Source organism: Glossina fuscipes, unplaced genomic scaffold (assembly GCF_014805625.2).
Source record: "Glossina fuscipes isolate IAEA_lab_2018 unplaced genomic scaffold, Yale_Gfus_2 197, whole genome shotgun sequence".
Lineage (NCBI taxonomy): Eukaryota > Metazoa > Arthropoda > Insecta > Diptera > Glossinidae > Glossina > Glossina fuscipes.
Window position 1 is genome coordinate 211,106 of NW_023998540.1, and position 19,338 is coordinate 230,443.

Genomic DNA, 19,338 nt, shown 5'->3' on the forward strand with positions numbered 1-19,338 from the left:
TGCTATATCAATGCATATCCATTAGATTGCAAAACGGTTTACCTGATTTTTAGCAGCATCACCAATTAAACGCTCCGTATCGGTGAAGGCCACATAACTGGGCGTCGTCCGATTTCCTTGATCGTTGGCAATGATCTCAACCTTATTATTTTGCCAAACGCCGACGCATGAATATGTGGTGCCCAAATCAATACCAATGGCTGGTCCCTTGCCCATTTCTTCTTTTTGTGCTTTTTCTTCTTATTATTCCGGACGTTGTGCAGACAAAAATCGAATTGAATTCTGTTTTGCGCGTTCACTAATTTATTTTCCGCTTTCAATGGCGAGCGGCGTTTTATGCGCGACTAATGAATTTTGAAAACGATTCACAAGATTTTATTATTTTTCATATATAATTTTTGTTTGTGCGTTTCATGCACATAACTTTTCTTAGTTTTCCGTTCTCTCTCTACTGATTCTGACTCTCGAAAAATTTTTTTTTTTTTTTTTGGCAAATATTTGTTTGTTTTTGGAAAAGTGAATTTTGTTTGCTTTAAAGATTCGCAAATAGTTTACTGAAACGTGAGTTTTTTTTTCACTTTTTTTTTGAAAAATGATTTTTATTTTGCTTTTTTTTTCTGATTCTCAGAAAAGAAAACTTTCATAAATTTTTATTGTTTTCAATATTTTTTTTTTTTTCTTCTTGTCATCAAAAGCATTAAACGTCATTTGTAAGGCCTATGCTCAAACTTTCTTCGTGGTGAAGTAAATACAATAATTGGGAACCAATTCCTTAAGGCGTTCTTCATGTATTATATATCGCATCGTGAGAAAACTTTGATAATAGATATCAAGCATGGCGGTTAATATAGAATTTATACACACGTGCACACGCATGCATATATGTTTATAGTCTCAGATGCTACTGCTCATCTTACTTTTAAACCTTGAATTTATTTTCTTTGGTTTAAATAAACTGTAATGACGCAGATGAGATTTCTAATTACTTTGGAAAAGTGTGGTGCGAATACTCCTCTGACAGCAACTTCTCCAGTGCTTTCATTGAAAATAAAAGGACTCCAATATCTCCTTCAAATAATATCGATAGATGTGCCATGTTCCTGGAAAATAGCGTATCTACCTCAGAACTTGGAAGTTGTCTCTCCAATTTGAAGGGGAAGACACCTGGTCTAGACCTCATCTCATACCAAATGATCAGTGCTATGTCTAAGTCTAGTAAAAAGAAATTACTGGACCTATATAATACGGTATTTATGACTGGCCATATACCCTACATGTGGAAAATGGCAACAGTTGTTCCAATTCCAAAGTCAAAAAATGTCTCCATCGCATCTGATTATCGCCCAATTTCTCTTTTATCTTGCCTCTCAAAGGTTTTAGAGAAGATTATGGCATCTAGATTATCTTGGTTTCTTGAATCCAAGAACCTGATAACAAAGCAACAAGTTGGTTTCAAGCGGGGTAGAGGATGCATCGACGCTCTGTTACATATTGATTATTTCACAAGCAAAGCAATTTCCGAACGAAATCACGTAACAATTCTCTCAATTGATTTCGAAAAAGCATTTGACAGAGTTGGTCTTCATGTTATCTTAAGACTCTTGAAATCATGGAATGTTGGACCCAAATTCTTCAACTACATCAAATCATTCATGTCGCATCGGCGGTTCAAAGTTAGAATCAACAATCATCTTTCTGATTCCTTTCCGCTAAAGAATGGCATTCCGCAAGGATCTCCTCTCTCTGTCACGCTTTTCCAGATAGCTTTCAACGAAATTAGCGAAATTCTTTGCCGTGTACCAAGAGTGGAACATTGTCTCTACGCGGACGATGTATACATTTTTACAAAAGAAAAAGACAACACGAAAGCAATCAACATCCTCGAATCTATTGCATGTGAGATCTCCACATGGGCAAACTCGTCAGGAGCTATAATCTCTATACAAAAATCAAAAAAAATGCACATTTGTCGAAAACAAATGTGCGATGCAGGAAACCTACTGACGCATATTAACGGCTTACCAGTACTAAATGTGCAGACGCTCCATGTTCTCGGGCTCACCTTCTCAAACAATTATCGTTGGAAAGCACACTGCCTTCGTTTAAAAAACTCCCTTTTAACAAGGGTAAATTTCATACAGTACGTTGCTTGGAGAAGCCATGCGCATATTAACACTATCGCTTATCTTACCAAAATGCTTGTGTTAAGCAAGATTGACTATGCTTTGATAATTTATGGCAATAGCTGCAAATCTAATATCAACATCCTTAAACCGGTCTATCACCAAGCCGTTAGAGCAAGTTGTTATGCTTTTCGGACGACGCCCATAAATAATATTATAATTGAAACTGGTCTCCCAACCTTAGAAAATAGACTGTATGAGTTAAAAGCTAGAATAGTCCCTAAGCTTCTTAATTCAAACAAATCCATTCTCGGTGATGACGTAAGAAAGATTATTATTGCGAAGAAAATTCCAAAGTCACCATCTGCAATTGACCATTGTTTGTGCATCGCAAAGGAATTGAACATTCCCTTAAAAATTTCCCGCTCCATGGATTTTGAAAGACTGCTCTTTTGACATCTCACTGTCTATGCACAAGAAAGAAGATACTCCAAATTACGTGTTCAGGAATCTAATAGCTGAGAAAACCCAAGTATTGGACAATACTGGTTGGAATCTTTTGTACACAGATGGCTCAAAATCTCCTGGTCTGCCTCCTGCTTGTGCGGTGGTAGATGCTACAGGACGGGTTCTTCTCAACCACATATTTCACGAAAGCACTTCAACTTTCATAACCGAAGCCAGAGCTATCCTTCACGCTGCCAACCTTGCCCATAAAAACAAACTCAAAACCGTCATTGTTACTGACAGTTTGTCTGTATTACTAGCTACCCGGAACCCTTCGACTTCGAGATGGAGCACCATCAACAAATTAAGGAATATAATTACTACACCCGGCGGAAAAATTAAAATGTTATGGGTACCAAGTCACATCGGTTTACTGGGAAATGAGCAGGCTGATCGAGCGGCAAAGTATGCTGCTTCTGCTCCTCTAATTATGGATGATGTCATGGAAAAGTTGGATCTTCAAAGATACATTGGAAGAAAAGTTAAAGAGAAAATTGCAGAAGGAAATTTACAATACCATCATCAACACTACTCTTGCATTAACCCTCAATTAACTCCACCTCTATATCCAACAAATATTGAGAAAACCAAGATCCAAACATTTTCGAGAATTCGCCTTGGTCATACAATTGCAACTCACCAATGGATCCTGAAGAAGTCTTCTCCCCCAATCTGCTGTTGTGGACAAACTCTTACTATAAAGCACATTCTCTGCGACTGCCCCAACTTTTCCTTGGCTAGAAGTATTGCATTTGGAACGATTAACCCTTTGAATATTCTACAATCAACTTCAGAACAGAATATCAATTCAATATTTTACTTTATTAATACTACTAAGCTTATTATCTAATATCCTTTTTTTTTTAAATTAGAGCCGATAGCCTGTGTTGCTAGTGCTCAATGTCTTTTTTTTTTAGTCTAAGAATTCAATTCATTAGTCTAAAATTAAAATAATAATAATAATAATAATAAACTGTAATAATAATAGTTTATATATATGTATATACATAGATGTCCCTTTTATTACCCATCTGTTATTGGATATAAGTGATCAGAATTTTTTCTTTCTTTTTTTTGCATTTTATGATATTATTGCGTACTAATATATATTGTTAACTAAATCGCAAATATCTTCTCAGCTCTTCGCTGTATTTGTGATCTTAATTATGATTCTCAGTCCACTCCAATTTCGAATATGGCGCTATTTTCATACGCACTTATAATATCCAAATATCAAATATTACATATTTAAAGTAGTAGTGTAAGCCCAAACGGCGAAGTCTCATTTTGATAATCCGGCTTACATTGAGGAACATTGAGGCTGGGCCAGTTTCAGCCAACCTTATTTGCATATGTATGTACGTGTGTATATATGTATGTATACATGTTTTATATGTGCATTATATTTATATAGGGTAATATTTAATTGACTTAAATGGATACAAGATCAGTCCTCGTCTGTTTCCATTGAGACATCATTTTCCTATTTGCTTCTTTTGAAGTCATGTTATGACATTTCTCGTTTCACTTTATCAGTATCCATGATATGCACAGCAAAAACTATTGCAATTTATATAAAAGTTTACCAAAATTGGGATTCAATTAAAGCAACTTTCGGTACCTGTTTCGAAAAAATGTAAGTTATACTGTAAGGTTTATAATAACCCTCGGGCTGAAGAACAGACACAGTTAAGAGGATGTTGCAATTATAGGGATAATGAAATTTTTTAAAACTGCAATTCCGGGGACGGTGAATGGTACATTTTTAAGACAAAAAATGTATGGGTACGACAAGTGAATTAAAATGAAAGGTCGCCGTTATGCTCTACAATTAATTGATTATTAGAAAACCACATGAACTCGCCTTCAACGGAAAAAAGGTAAATGGACTTGTTGTTAAATAAGACGATATGTGCCCGGGAAGATGTTCTAAGGTGAATGCAACCCTAATTTCTGTGTCGGGTTACAATTCAAAATTTCTTTCCAGGCAATCAAAAGAGTGAGTTTTTAAGTAAAATACTTCTTTCTTCTGTGGCGGATACGTTAACATTAGAAGATAAGAACAACATTTTCTTTAATTAAACTAAACTAGCATAGATAGGACAAGGTGTAGAATACCCAAGATCATAACATCAGCCCGTTGGGTAAGAAAATATATCCGACCGTGAGGTGTTTGTTGGGAAGAAAAGGTGAAACCCCCCACTCCCCTCCCTCGCCGTATTACTGCCGAACTAAGCAATTTTAAAATCACACGTGCCATTATACACTCGATCTTCTGGGCTTTTGACTGCTTTTTTTATTAATATAATATATTGTTGCGTTAAATAAAACTGGGGCCCAACTTGAGGCCAGTAAAAAATATTACTTTCTGCAAGAAAAAAATGTTAAAATATTGACATTAAAAAGATTCCTCCAAAGTTAAGTGTAGCACACCTACCACTTTGCATTCAAAAGCGTATGCAGTTCTTTTGAGTGTTCCAAGTACCACACTAAGGTTTATGAAAAGTATTGGAAAATTGCTCCAAATCTCTAAATCCTCCTTTTCTTGCAATTTTTTGTTAGTGTTACTGCTACAATTAATTTAGCCAAAGAAATAAATTCGAAGTGTAAAATAGCTCTAAAATAATACTGAGGCGAAACTGAGTAAGTGCTAGTATCAAATATGAAAAGGATGTAGTGTACGGTATTCAAGAATCGTCCTTCCCAAAACGTACACTCTTAACTCACTCTCTTTAAATTGTTCACACATTTAGATGATTATTATCTCCGAGATTCATCGCAAGTTTGACATGACCTCTCTGTTTAATATCAAAAGGTTGAACGTGGTATTCCTTTACTTGAAATTCATTTCATCTATGCAATGATTTCTTTTAATATAATATGCTTACATTTTCATATTTTTCCATAAACACACTCGTATTCTTACAGAAAAAAGAAAAAAAGAATTGTTTTAACGTTTGCCTTTTTTCTTCTTCTTCTGACCGTCCGGCCAAGCAAAGCCACGAGATTTCAACACATCCTAAACATTAAGCAAATTAATAAATTTTAATTTCTTTATTTTATTTTCCATATCTTTTATATGATACAATGATACCTGCACATTGTGACACACATAGTAAGCATTTTCCATAGCTGCGTCATTGAATATATCGCAACCGAATGATTTGGTATTTGAAGTTTTCTTTCTTCCTGCGATATCTTTAGGTTTTTTCTCTTCCCCACCATCTCCACTGCCAGTGACACTTGAAGTTGAGTCTTTACTGTTACGTTTCTTACGACCCTTAGGGGCCATTTTTTTTAATCTTTCCTACAAAAGATTCTTAAAATTATCGATAAAATAAATTAATTTAGCAAAACATTTCATTGCCATGGCGAAATATATGAAAAATGTAACGATTTTTACAATAGGAGTCAACTGCAACAAGAGATGCGAAAGCGAAAGTTCTCAGGAGATTTAGTTTTCAGACGTTTGAAGAGTAATTTCTTTACAATTAAATGATCGCAATATCGGATAAAATCGTGTGAGGAGAGATAAGTTTAAAAATGATCAACAAATCGATCGAAAAATTATTTAAAGAAGTCCACTATCCGACGAGCATGTAAAATCTCTTCGATTCGTTCAAAAGTGCGATACTAGGGCTCTGCGTGAATTGAATGCGATTATATTGAGTCAAATTGAATCAACCTTAGCCATATATATTTCAAAGGCAGTGCTTTCGAATTTTGTGATCACTACTTGTTATGAAAACATTGATCATTAGCAACAGCACTGGTTCATTTTGCAAGCATAACAAAGGGGAATAAATTACAGCAACAATTAAAAACTGAAATTAGAAAAAAAGATCATAACCTCAATCTGGAATTTAATATATATCCAGAAAGGCTTCAAACGCCATGATTAAGATGGTGACTTCTTAGCTTGGTGATCGTATTTATCAACATTTTTTTTCTTCTTCGCGACAATGAAAAAGAAAAATGACAATCAAAGGAAGAACAAGTGAATATTGACTCAATACTGGGTAAGATCTATGGTGCGTTGAGAATGATCTCATGCTTTTCTTATGCCACCTGTCTTATACTGTCTTGAGGTGACATTTGCCTCTTCCAAAACAACTCTTTGGGACGTTCCTTCAAGAGATTGCATTAAATATCGTAAGATAGCTACTTTTGATAATGTGGTTAAAAAAAGATTTTCTTCTTCCATTTTGACATAAATTTAGTTTTTTACGCTTTATGCGTAATCTTCGAATCTATTTACCTAGAAATCATTGGGTAGCCTCTGAACGATCTTTTGTAGTAAAATTGGCGCGATATTGGAATGGATTATCCTTAGAGTCTTGATCATCTCGCGAGACACATTGGAACCTTATAATTATTATTCTTATATAGTTTTGGTCCGATTAACGGCTTGCACTGCTGTAATTCTTGTTATAATAAATGAAAAAAAAAACAAGTAAGAAAGTTATATTTGGCTGGGGACGAATCTCTTGTACCCACCATCGCCATTAAAATCCTTCGCGCCCTATACCCGTATTTAGAAAAATGAATGGGATGAATGGGATAAAATTTATCTTTCGCTTTTTAGTTCACTACAAAGTATTGTGTAAGAAAAATTAATCCACCGCGTTGTGTAAGAAAAATTAATCCACCGCGTTGCGGTGTGGTAACGCATTTTTAGACAGATAATATATCTTCTTCTGAAGAACGTACAAAATAGTTTTAAATATTCCATCTTGTTTGACTTATGACCACAAAAAAGAAAGTTGAAAGTCACTTGTAACTTTGTATGGGCATGGCCGAATTTTTCCATTTTTATGCAAAAATAGTAGAGTTTTACGTAAAGCATATGTAGAAAATTTTTTTCATCTTTCATAGTTTGTGAGTAATGAGCAAAACTTCTAAAATTTTCGCTCAGAAAAATGGGATTGCGTGCGGTTTACGCTTTACGGCAGCCGTACAGTCTGACCAAGTTGGCCAATTTAAAATACCAACCGGAACATAGGAACTTTGAATGTTTTTATCAAATTTAAGATCGATTCATTTATTTTTGCGACTGGGGGAGTACAGGAGCACACGCCACACAGACAGACAGACAGACAAGGCTTAATCGATTCAGAATTTCTCGCAAATCAAGAATACCCAATATTTACTTCGTAGAGTCTATAAAGCTTCGTCTTGGTTGCTGCAAACATTACGACAAAATGTCTATACCTCAATCCTTTGGCAATGGATTTAAAAAAAAGCAAAATATCGCACTAACGATTATTATTTAAATAATTCTCACTACGGTACAATCGCAAAGCGAATTATATATCGCGCATCGTCATTATATACGAAAGCATACAGCAAAGCTAAGAATTTCATGGAACAATAGATGTCAACATCATGCCAAGCATATTTTGGAGGTGAGGAGTAAGTACCTTAACATACCGTCAGCAATGTCAGCGCCGGTGGTGAAAGGCTTGATTTCATAACTCAAATGTAAACTTCATTTAGAACGAATATTAAGCGGAAAATATACGCGTGCGCGCCTACTAGCTCTCTCGTAATAAATCCTAACATCATTCAATCATTTAATATCAAACAATAAAGATCACGTTTCGCAAACTACAACAAAAAAAAAAAAACATATTTTAAAAATGCATTATCACGAGGAAATATTTCAATTATATTTATTTGTGAATTTATTAACCTTTTGTCAAGGTAAAGCGACAGAGAAACCTGTGTATCATGCGCAGAGCATTATTTATTTTATTGAGAGCACTTTTCGATTTTATTTATTTTGCATTTGAGTTTCGTTCAAATTTAGAACAATTGCAGAGGAATAATATCTTGGCGGCGGACTATATGACATATGATAGTTTAGGCAATTGCTATGTGAAATCTGTTAATTTAAGGGGTCGTTGCATACGCTATCCACAATGTCGAAGTGCGGTACAAGCGTGGACACACTATCAACAATTGCCGTTTAGCTGTTATTATGGTAGATTGGAAACGAGCAACTTTGTTTGTTGTCCTGAAGCATATATAATATCGTCAACATTGCCGGCTTACTCCGTTTTTACGCAAAGTCCGCAAGAACACTTAAGTGAACGAGGTAGGAGTAATTAAAACGAGTCGACATTTTCCGATATTTCATTATTAAAAATTTGCATTTGAAAATTTTAGAATGTTCCCTTATTTATAACAACAACATCAAACATCGTAGTAATCGTCATCGCAGAGAATTGAATGTAATGACGAATTACAATGAGAACTGTTTAAAACCGGTCATGGAGGAAATTATTGAAAAGAAAGTCTTTGCACGTAGAGAAATTGTCGCTGGATTAAGCACACGCCACAACGAGTTCCCTTTTATGGTAATTATAATTAGGAAAGTGTAAGCAGAGCAAGTCTTGATATAAAAAATTTCTCTTCTTTCTCTTTAGTGTGTTCTTGGCTGGCGTAAGACGATTAATAATTCAGAAACTGATTATAAATGCGGTTGCGTCTTAATATCCAGTCAATTTGTATTGACAGTAGCGCACTGCTCCGATTTAGGCGGGTAAGTCAAATTTTATTATATTAAATTTATGTGAACATATGTAATGCCTAGAAGGGCTTCAGATGAACACGCGCCTTTTATTATACCGATCGCTTGTCTGTCCGTCTGTACATCTGTTTTCCACTTGCATTTGCAATTACGGATGATTCCAAACGCAATTGTAGAAATGATAGCTGCAACCTTTTTTAAGGAACGGTTAACTTGTTTGGCATTCCTAAGCAATAGTCCACTTAAAATCAAAATTCAATAATTTTTACTTAACTGATACGATATAGAAATGCCACGACATGCTTTGAGAGTTACTGTCTTAATAAAAATCGCAAACGATTCCGTATATTCTAGTTGCTTAGTACACAAGCAGACGTTTAATTTTATTTTAATTGAACTTTCTCAATAAATGAATAGCAAGGTAGGTCGTGTTTTCCAAAGTTTCATCGCTTATGTCACTCTTCCAAGCCAATACCTGTCGAGTCATTAAAATGACCAAACGTACTTCCCTTTCCAAGATTTCTATTTAAAAGATGTGTAAGTTTTTGGTGTTTCCGCTAAAACATAACTCTGCTCACTCTAATAATAGGCTGCTTTTCGATACTATTAACTAATCTTGATTCTACAGCCATTTTTTATTTACTACTAGCTAGCAATGCATATCAAATTGTAAGTATTAGTGGGAAACGATGTACTATTTGATTTATTTATTTGTTTAAGAGAATCTCCATCGGTAGTTCGTTTGGGTGGTAAAAATTTGAACGATCAGAATATAGAAGAAATTAAAGTTGTACAAGTCATTCCACATCCACGCTACGACCCGGCTTTAGCTTATAACGATATTGCCGTCGCGAAGTTAGCAAAGCCATCGAGGTAAGTTGCGAATGCTTTTGTGTTTATTAAAGTCCATCGTCGATTAACTCACATATCTTCCAATCATGATCAGCCTGAGATTTTCAGTCATATCTCATAAACTCCTTTGGATATTCTTGTCGACCTCGACTGTCCTTTGCCTCTTCCAAAAATTTTGACAGCCAAGTTTTCATTGATCAGACTTCAAACAATAAAACATATAATCTGCGTTCATATTTGTGGTAAGAAGGAAGACAAAAAAATCGTATCACATAACACGCTGTCTCTCATTTCTAAAAAAAAACCGGTTCCAAGCACTCATTAGCATTTTCCTTAGGTCGAAGAATTAGAACAATGTTTATTAACTTTAAGCGGTTTTTCACCCTCCATTTTCCGGCCTGCCGCCATAATCGCTAAGTAATGTGTATTTGAGGTTTGCAATTTACGAGACATGAACGTTTCGAATCGTTTACGATTTTCTTGCCCATTTGAAAAATGTAATCGAACTGTTCAAAGTTCTTGTCTGGCACGTTGTAAATATAAATCAGGCAGACCGTTATCTCTGAAAACTTTAAATGCTCTTTTGTCAGAGCGATCGGAATACCAGTCGCGCTCTGAACCCGCCAGACTATCCTCTTAAGCAACGGGTGCGAATAACCGATGTTAGATAGACCTTAGACATGCGGAACACTCAACCAGATTTAATCCCATAAGCTACATTATAAATCATCTTCTCCACAGAGCGTCTCCTGTATGCTTATGGCCTCATTCGGATTTACCACAACAAATGTTAACGGCCGCAGGTTATGGTCAAACTAAATTTGGTAATTACATTCTATATAACGGTACAAAACAATGGTTGTAAAAAATTAGTTCATGTAATCAATTGTAGCTGGGCCCCGGTCTAGTAATCTACTTAAAGTGTTTGTGAAAGCAATGACTAATGAAAATTGTGTTCGATTTTACAAGCATGAGGAACGATTAAAATACGGCATTGACTTGGGACAAATTTGTGCCGGAGATCCGCAAGGAAAAATGGACACATGCCAGGTATAAAATATAAAGCGTCTTAATCAATATTATTTCTTTAAATAATGGCTGTATTTGCAGGGTGACTCAGGTGGGCCAGTAATAATCAAAATATTTAAATATGATACTCAAGTCCCGTATTTAGTCGGTTTGACTTCATTCGGTATGGGCTGCGCTATAGGAGCACCAAGCATATACACAAGAATATCCCATTTCCTTAATTGGATCGAAAAAATAGTATGGAGAACATAAAACCACAAATATATATATGTATACATGTATATATATATATATGTATAATTATCGTAATTAAACACAAATTGTTATTTAACGAATGAGATCTTTTTATATACTGTTGATGCCCTGAAGTGGAAAATGCTTCAATAGACGATTACGTCAGTCACTAGAAACTACACTGATTTCTGGACAAATTTCGTTAGAAAAAAAAAAAAGAAGGGACCGAATGTTTTGTATCCACCACCGATTAAATAGGAGAAACAGAACTAAAATTTTATACTCTGTAATATTTAGTGGTCGCGGGTAAGTTTTTTGTATTTTCAAAATAAAGGTGAAAGTTTATGCGGCGTGCGTGTTGTGTTTTGTGAGCAACAAGCAAAAAACACGAAACACACGGTGTTCACAATTTTTATGTCATAGGCGTGTGCAGATATATGTTTTGGGACCAGTTTTGGTAATTTTCAAATCATTTGCAAATCTCTTTATTTTCGCGAAGGGGAGATACTACACAACAGGCACTCATGATTATTTGCATTCAGATTTTGAAACTGATCATAAGTTTATATAAAGTATATACTTTCTGGGATTGTTGAAGTCCGCTTTTGCTCGTTATAAAAGAATTGAAAAAAAATTAAATTTTAATAGATTATAACAAAGGGCAGGCGTGGACAATTTTTCTCAAATTTGTGCAGGTATTATAGCATCGCCCATAGAATACACGTTCAAATGTTAGCTTATGAATAACGAACAAAAAATCAATGCTTTACTCCTTTCGAAAAACATAGGTGTTCCCAGTTTTCGTGTTATTGCAGGCGTACTCTTCAAGCGATTTGGTTCAATGTTATTACCAAACTGTGTGAAAGAACTTCAATCGTTTCCTCCACATTTGAAGACGATAGCTTCCCTTTTGTGGCCAGGGGAATGCTTACGCATAGACATTGCACACACGAACAGGTGGACACGCTTCAATCGAGTTAGAATTTAAGGCTGAACAAGAATATATACTTTCATTGAAGTCCTCTTCTGCGCGTTACAAACCAAAAGTTAAATCTAGACATCAAGTACGATGTTTCAGGCAAGATCTTAAAATCTTGAAGTCACAACAGCAACTTCGAAGACTGATAATTAAAATCAGTCGGATTATGAATTGTTTCCAATCAACTCCAGGTCTTACAGATAATGCTTGCAATAATGACATTTATTTTTAATAAAAGATAATCATTATTAATTTTCAAACAAAAAAATGAACACATTTCATTAAAAACTTTAAACGACTGTTAATATTCGCACGGTTGCAATTTATTGAAAGTAATGAATCTCTTTAGGAATTAAGATCTTACCTTGTGTAAGCAATCTGGCAACGCATTAATGCGCATGATTGTACTTAAACTGTAAATCAGTTAGTAAATAAGAAGCAGTGTTTTGTGTGTAATGCATTTACCGGTTAAATGTTGATTTAAGTGCGTTCTTGTTAAAACTATCTGTTGTTTTTGTTTTTTTGCTTAAAAAATTGTCTTCATTTGAACCTCTGTTTTCCTAATTGTTATTAATAATAATTATTTGACTTGAAGTAAATTTTGAATATTTTTTCCGAAAAAGCGTAAAACAATTTGCAAGAAATAATTTGATCAATGAAAAAATCACTGAATGGTAACAAATATTAATTTATTATATATATATTTATGATTCCAAAATCACTCATAAATCAGGCTTGGACTTGCGAATTTCACCACAATCCACAACCATAAAAATTGTACTGAAACAAAAGGAAACTGTAAAAGCTGGCTTAGCCGACAAATTATCCTCTGTAGGTGCAGGTCGGCGCAGAGTTACAAGATGATTAATCATCAACTAATTGCTGACCATGCCGCTAATAATTACGTCCTGAATTTCATTGGATGTCCAACAACAGAGGACATCCAACAAATGAACTTTTCCCAAGAGTAAGGGAAAACTGAAAGGACTAGTTACGGTACCTATCAATTAATTTACCTTATTTTTTATGCTCTTCTATTTCTTAGATTCGAAGATGTTTCATTGCCAGAATGCTTAACTCCACCATCGTCAGTAAATAATCTCGATAATCCACGGTATCATCAGATGTTTACACATATATATGACGGCTATCAACAAACAACAAACAGCAGTTATGGCAGCATAAATTCCACAGGTCAGCTATCTGTGGAACAAAACGTATCGTACGTATGAACTTTAAAATCTTAATTTCTACTCGTATTTATCTTAACTCTTATCGTAAAAAAAATTAGGGAAAATTATATAATTAGAATTATATAAATCTTTAGATGCGACATATAACTGAAAATTGACATACACCGTTTCAAATGAGGTTTGCAAAAGTCCATAACAGATATAAAATTTCAAGAATTTATATAGGTTTGGTACACTTTTTTCTCTAGAAGTCCTTTTCAAGGTCTTTTCGAAAACTGACTCAAAGTCAAACTAGATTTATTTCAAATACAATTCAAGTAAATGAATCGTACGACATAGTAAGATCGACATAAATTAAGTCGCCCCTTTAGAACTTGGTTCAGATGTGTTAAATAGATTCGAAAATTTTGTTGCGCGTTCCGTATAAATGGCATTTAAACTTCCCCGAAAAGACTTAACCAAGAAGAACTCAACGCTATGACGGTGCCGTCTGTCTCTCAAGTTAAAGTAACATTTTTGATCGTATGCAATACACAAATAGCAACCCTGACAGTATATTTTTTTGCATACTTAGGCTATCGTGTTCTCATAGTGGCTTGTGTTCTTATATAGAGGAAGTTAAGAAGTTTTAATTTATTTTGCAAATTTTACTTTTTCTTTTTTTTAATAAATTTTACAATCTCTTTTATTCACACTTTTATTGACTTTTACGATTTTATTATTTAATATGAGACGAAAAATTAATCGCAAAATAAGAAGAGACGAAGACACATTAAATGATAGGTGAGCGTCACATTTCGTAAATACCTGTAAACAAATTTTCAGCCAATGCCTTTTTTGCTTTTTATTTATAAATCTAAAAATCTTATTAACGATTTCGGTTCCGTTGTGCTTGCAGTGATAATTATCAGAACATTCAACATTTAACGAACGCTGTTACTCCCCATGTGATCATATCCCCCTCTGCGGTGGAAGAAGATGATTTAGATGTAAAGTAAGTTTAATTTGACTCTCACAAATAATTGTGGATAAAATATTTTTGCGTATACTTTGCAGACCTTTCGAAGAACCATTAGGTTTACTTCAGAGCATCGATGTAAGTTTTTATAAATTAGCTATGCTTTAAAATTTTTCATTAAACAAATGCCTGTTGTCACTTCTTTTTCCAGTCCGGCAACTTGATGCAACTGAGCCAGGTAACTTGAACTCGTAGGTTTCTATTTAATTAATGAGTGTGAGTTTTTAGCAAACTTCCGCCAAGTGGGATAAGCAGTCGATAAACTTCATCTATATATATATATATATATTTTCTTTTTTTTGGTAATAATTAATATTGAATTGTTCCTCTCCTGCTCCTAGTTCTATACATTTGCGTCATCGCGTTTAAATACACAAAAATATGCAATTGCGGCTACAAAGGAAAAAATGGCCAAAAATACCGCACTGATTATAGAAATGACGTAGCATTTATTTAATATTGTGCGTTCTTTCCATTGTTTACGATGATGTGACTCCATTGTAATAGACAATAGAACTTAGAACTTTTGACAAAATGTAACTAAAGAAAAAAAACGATTGAAGTAAAAAACAAAATGGGTGCAAGTTGAAAATATAATCGAAGTGTATATCAAATGATAAAAAAAAAAATCGATTCACTTTAGATCAAGCTTTCAACAATGAGTTTCTGTGGGGACAGATCACAGACAACTTTTTTAAATTGCAAAAAGCGAAAACATTTTATCCTCTTAGATTAGTTAATTTCAAATATATATATATATCTGATGTGCATTAATACAAGAGACGTCTTAGAAGTTCAGGCTTAAAAAAAAACTTGTTGTATTTAATTTTTTTATTTTGTAATTTTTTCTCAACTAATTTTGAATCCACCATAAACATCTTTCAGCAATCGTCGGTGCAACGCACGCTAGTAGGAGAACACATCAATAACAAACCGGTAAAATTGTTAAATCTTCATCTCAATAAATACTGTTCTTTGAACGTCAAGTAATTTGTTTTTTGCACTTGTAGAAAATCAATCTCCCGCCATCGCTTGAGGAACATGAAGGAGATTATAAATTTCGAATTAGTGTACAATCTAAAGGACCTCAGATACGAGGTAATAAAAGTAATGCCGTCTATTCGGAACACCTCAAAAAGTTATACATCAAGAAGAATGAAAATGTTTACATTGACGCTTACTACACTTTGAAAATACCGATACAACCACTACGTGCAAGAGCATTTATGGTTTTCTCAAAAGACACAAGCGAACCAGTGTTGAGATGCCAAAATCATATTTGTGAGGATAACAATGGTACGTCGAACAAATGTAAAATAAAGACTTTTTTTCTAAGCTCTTATTGAAATCATTTCTTTATGATCACAGAGAACATCAAAATACGTCATTCAATGTTACGTTGTGAAAATGCGGGGGTAGAATATTGTGGCAGCGAGACGGGCAAATATATTAAGGATCGTTATTCGGTGGTGATACCTTTGGATGCTTATGTGAAATCAGCGGAAGGCGAGAACCAAGTTAAACAACAATTGTTGTTTAATTTTTCCTGCAATAATTCTTGTATGGGTCGTCGTGAAACCAGCGCTATATTTCTGTTGGAAACTATGAGGTTAATAAATCGTAATTAAATGCAAAAAATGTTGTCCCATTATATTTAAATACTTGTTAATTTTTAGTGGTGAAATTTTAGCGCAACGTGTTCTGCATGTAAAAGTATGTACATCGCCCCGTCGCGATAAACGTAGTGAAGAAATGCCTCCGAAAATGAATAGAAAGCGCAAGGCTCCTTATGGTGAATGAAATTGATATTTATTGATATTGTTACGAATTTAATTTAATTTTATTATTTTCAGAATACTGTACTGAAACCAAAACTCTGAAGCTTGACAACTCTTCGTTAAATACTGATTACAGTCGCAGTAGTTGTGAAGAAATAAGTGAATATGGGATAAGCGATGGTAGCGGCGGAAAATGTTCTAATCATTCTCTTCACAGAGAAAATAATGGGGATTTCGTGATGACGTTAAGATTTAAGAATCGCGAGGCGACACTGAATGCTATTAAATTATTGTTCGTTGACGTCCAAATGCGAGAATTTTTCTATCATATTCCCAAAGAAAGAGATGAATTTTGGCATTTATATCGTAAGTACGATGGGAATTGTGAAAATAGAAATGTAATTCATTTTATTATTTAGTTTTCTTTCCGTTATATTATTCTCATTGATTTTATCGCATTAATTTGTTGCAGAAGAAGCATTGGCGGCCAACTAAACCCTCGCTTTGATTTTTTCATCATTATTCCATTACAAATTTTCACGGTATTCTTTTTTTTTTTTTTGTGTGTGCCTTTGTGTTCAGTAATCACTCTATTGTCAACGTATAATAGTTTCGAATTACAATTAAATTTAAATTTTTCTTTCAATTTTTGAAAGTATTCAAAAATATGTAAAAAACATTCCAACTTAGTAGATGAAAAGTGTAAACAAAATTCATTTTTAGCTGTAGTTAAATATGTTTATTCAAGTCATTTGCTTTTGTATTTGCAATAGTTTATGTGCCTTCTATTTCATTTATTTTTTTTGCCTTTTTTTTCTTCATGTTTTTTCCATTTATAAAATATTCATTATATGTATTTCTATTTTTTTTTTTTAATAAACTGATTTTTTTGTGTTTTTGAAGAAGCGAAGAAAATGTATGCGAATTTAATTAAAAAGACCAAGAGAATAGTTATGTTGTACATAAAGAAAAAAAAAATTGTAGGCGAACCTTGTCAGTGTCAGCGGAAAATTTAAAATATTAAGTTTTTTCAACTGTTATTTATGTTCTTCAGAAATATTTTCAGCAAATAATCGAAACTGTGGCGTAGACAATTATTACATTCATTAATTTATTACAAATGAACTTATGGGTGATTGGGGTAAAAAAACACTTTGCCAAATAAAAACAAAAATCTTTGTGAGAATTGCTTATGTTTTTAATTGTGACTTTATCATGACCTAAGAATGTGTCTCATAACTACGCTCAATTTTGTCGTAAGCCGTCGCAGCATCAAACCGATTGTCAGCCTTTGTAACTAATATTTTATGTCTTTTTTTCATCATTCATGCTTCGCTACTTGTTCAGCTGCATTGAACGCGGCGGTAGTAAAGACTACGGCAAATGCTAGTGACAATCATTTTACTAACCAAGGAAAGGTGGGGAAAAATTAAATAATATAAATGGTAATGTTTACCATTCGGAAGGCCGAAAGCAGTTCACTAACCCGCCTCAGATTAAATACGATTTCATATGATCCTAGACATTACGATGAATGCACTGCGCCTACTAAATGTGTTTCTTGTAATGTCCCTTTCTGTCTATTTTTTCTGCTCAACTATTCTAGAATAGACATGATTCCCAGAATTCGCCTATCCCTCCGAGCACACAAATCTCTTGACATCTACATTATACTTAATTTATTAAAACAATTCCTCGAGTTACACTAGTTTTTTCTTATCTCTTCAACTTCAGACCACACAGGTGCATATGATCGCCTGGTTATACGACGCTTTTTAAACCATATTTTGTAAACTTATTTATGAAATATACGCAAATTAGGCACGCCCTTGGATGGGAAATATTACGACAGCATATATGTTTGGGAAGTTTCTGTAGTACCACTAGATGATTGAAACGCAAAAAATAAGGAAAAATTACCATTAGGACAACGTTTGTTTGCTAAAATTAATCTGGCCTGTAATACGGTATTTGCGGTGCCCATGGAGCTAATAAGACGATTACAAAAGCTACGTTAAAAAAAAGAACAATTTAGTCGAGTTGAGAATGCTCGCTAATTCGGTTTTCTGTACAAAATTAATTTCAGATTAAACTCAGCTGTAACTGAGAGAAATATATGAAAATATCTGAAAACGACGAATGAGATCGTTTAGTTAAATTGTTTCAAAATCTTACAATGAAAAAGTTTCGATGAGTAAAGGCATATTTCATTCACGACATTATTTTAATTTTATATTTCAATCGAGCGTTGCACACACACAAACACACATGCGCGCAAGTGAGGACATTGAACTTAGTTTAGTTTCAATACAATAACAAAAAATATTTTCTCTAACAAAAAAAAAAAAAAAAAAACAGCAAAATTACTGCATAGATTTATATTTATAGTCGAAAACTACAGAAACGTCATTTTATAATATCAATACACATGCGTATATCTGCATATCTTTACGCATGCGTACCATGTTGTGCATATTTATGTAAAGCAATGCTGTGGCTTTCAATCCATGTGTTCCAAATCTTTTAAAGTCTTATACTAAAAGTCACACGTGTTAAGTTAAACATGTGTGCGTCATCAACTAATCCTACGAAATTACATTTGATTGTGCGATTTTTCCTAAACAGATGTAAATTTTGCCCGAATACATTTATTTTAAAAATGCTTGTCTTGGCAGATATATCCTATCTAAGTTTATCATACGCGTCATATGGTAAACACTCGCAAAATTAAAGTCAGTGACCTTTCTCAACGCAAACTAAATTGTATGAAAACAATTTATATGTAACTTGTATAACGAACTTTACGGAACTTTATTTTATTCTTAAGCTATAGTGTGCAATGAATGAGTCAATCTTGGTATATTGATGTATTTAATTGTTGCGATTTATGTATATATTATTAATTGTTATAAGTCCACCTGCGCGTAGTCAGAAAAAGTTTAATGTTATTATGACCTATTTTGGCAGAAGACAAACCGTTGTTAACCGGAAGACCTTTGGCAATTTTAACTATTTATGGCGTCAATGTTGTTTTCCTTTTTTAGTGGTTTATACTTTTTTTATGCATATTTTTTTTTTAGCTTTATTTCTTTT

At 33.8% G+C, this 19,338-nt stretch overlaps 5 protein-coding genes across 6 annotated transcripts in view; 3 read left to right on the plus strand and 2 right to left on the minus strand.

The window, feature by feature from the left end:
• LOC119641924 (heat shock 70 kDa protein cognate 2-like) overlaps positions 1 to 359 on the minus strand; it is a 5,384-nt gene extending 5,025 nt beyond the window's left edge. The window contains exon 1 of the mRNA XM_038040841.1: positions 43 to 359. Within this exon, the coding sequence (XP_037896769.1) occupies positions 43 to 216 (174 nt within the window). The 5' untranslated portion in view covers positions 217 to 359. The remainder of the gene's footprint in view (positions 1 to 42) is intronic.
• Positions 360 to 5,559: 5,200 nt separating this feature from the next.
• LOC119641962 (small lysine-rich protein 1) lies at positions 5,560 to 5,940 on the minus strand. Its single transcript, XM_038040898.1, has 2 exons — positions 5,725 to 5,940; positions 5,560 to 5,649 (listed from the first exon to the last, which is right to left on the minus strand). The coding sequence occupies exons 1-2, from the start codon at positions 5,920 to 5,922 to the stop codon at positions 5,581 to 5,583; spliced, it is 267 nt and encodes an 88-aa protein (XP_037896826.1). The 5' UTR covers positions 5,923 to 5,940; the 3' UTR covers positions 5,560 to 5,580.
• A 2,379-nt stretch (positions 5,941 to 8,319) lies between these two features.
• On the plus strand, positions 8,320 to 9,091 carry LOC119641954. Its single transcript, XM_038040885.1, has 2 exons — positions 8,320 to 8,727; positions 8,799 to 9,091. The coding sequence occupies exons 1-2, from the start codon at positions 8,361 to 8,363 to the stop codon at positions 9,011 to 9,013; spliced, it is 582 nt and encodes a 193-aa protein (XP_037896813.1). The 5' UTR covers positions 8,320 to 8,360; the 3' UTR covers positions 9,014 to 9,091.
• LOC119641933 (serine protease snake-like) lies at positions 9,062 to 11,295 on the plus strand (the record flags this gene model as incomplete). The annotated part of the gene is made up of 5 exons (XM_038040856.1): positions 9,062 to 9,174; positions 9,883 to 10,035; positions 10,756 to 10,838; positions 10,907 to 11,064; positions 11,125 to 11,295. Coding segments are annotated over 5 exons (678 nt in total), but the record flags the coding sequence as incomplete, so codon positions are not given.
• A 1,442-nt stretch (positions 11,296 to 12,737) lies between these two features.
• Positions 12,738 to 17,103, plus strand: LOC119641942 (cellular tumor antigen p53). Of its 2 annotated transcripts, XM_038040869.1 has the most exons (13): positions 12,739 to 12,930; positions 12,990 to 13,223; positions 13,302 to 13,478; positions 14,182 to 14,232; positions 14,348 to 14,443; positions 14,506 to 14,545; positions 14,619 to 14,645; positions 15,353 to 15,403; positions 15,478 to 15,763; positions 15,836 to 16,076; positions 16,144 to 16,259; positions 16,321 to 16,611; positions 16,718 to 17,103. In XM_038040869.1, the coding sequence occupies exons 2-13, from the start codon at positions 13,117 to 13,119 to the stop codon at positions 16,738 to 16,740; spliced, it is 1,506 nt and encodes a 501-aa protein (XP_037896797.1). In that variant the 5' UTR covers positions 12,739 to 12,930; positions 12,990 to 13,116; the 3' UTR covers positions 16,741 to 17,103. The 2 variants fall into 2 exon arrangements, with proteins under 2 accessions (XP_037896798.1, XP_037896797.1); XM_038040870.1 differs by lacking the exon at positions 14,182 to 14,232 and having other exon boundaries at positions 12,738 to 12,930.
• Positions 17,104 to 19,338: the final 2,235 nt, after the last annotated feature.

Excerpts from the sequence above, each read along its gene's own strand:
- LOC119641942 (XM_038040869.1), top strand. The coding sequence starts at position 13,117 with ATGATTAATCATCAACTAATTGCTGACCATGCCGCTAATAATTACGTC. Across the intron at positions 15,404-15,477 it reads AACACATCAATAACAAACCG|AAAATCAATCTCCCGCCATC; the intron begins GTAAAATTGTTA and ends TTGCACTTGTAG. Across the intron at positions 16,612-16,717 it reads TGAATTTTGGCATTTATATC|AAGAAGCATTGGCGGCCAAC; the intron begins GTAAGTACGATG and ends AATTTGTTGCAG.
- LOC119641954 (XM_038040885.1), top strand. The coding sequence starts at position 8,361 with ATGCGCAGAGCATTATTTATTTTATTGAGAGCACTTTTCGATTTTATT. Across the intron at positions 8,728-8,798 it reads AGAACACTTAAGTGAACGAG|AATGTTCCCTTATTTATAAC; the intron begins GTAGGAGTAATT and ends TGAAAATTTTAG.
- LOC119641962 (XM_038040898.1), bottom strand. The coding sequence starts at position 5,922 with ATGGCCCCTAAGGGTCGTAAGAAACGTAACAGTAAAGACTCAACTTCA. Across the intron at positions 5,650-5,724 it reads ATGTGTGTCACAATGTGCAG|GATGTGTTGAAATCTCGTGG; the intron begins GTATCATTGTAT and ends CTTAATGTTTAG.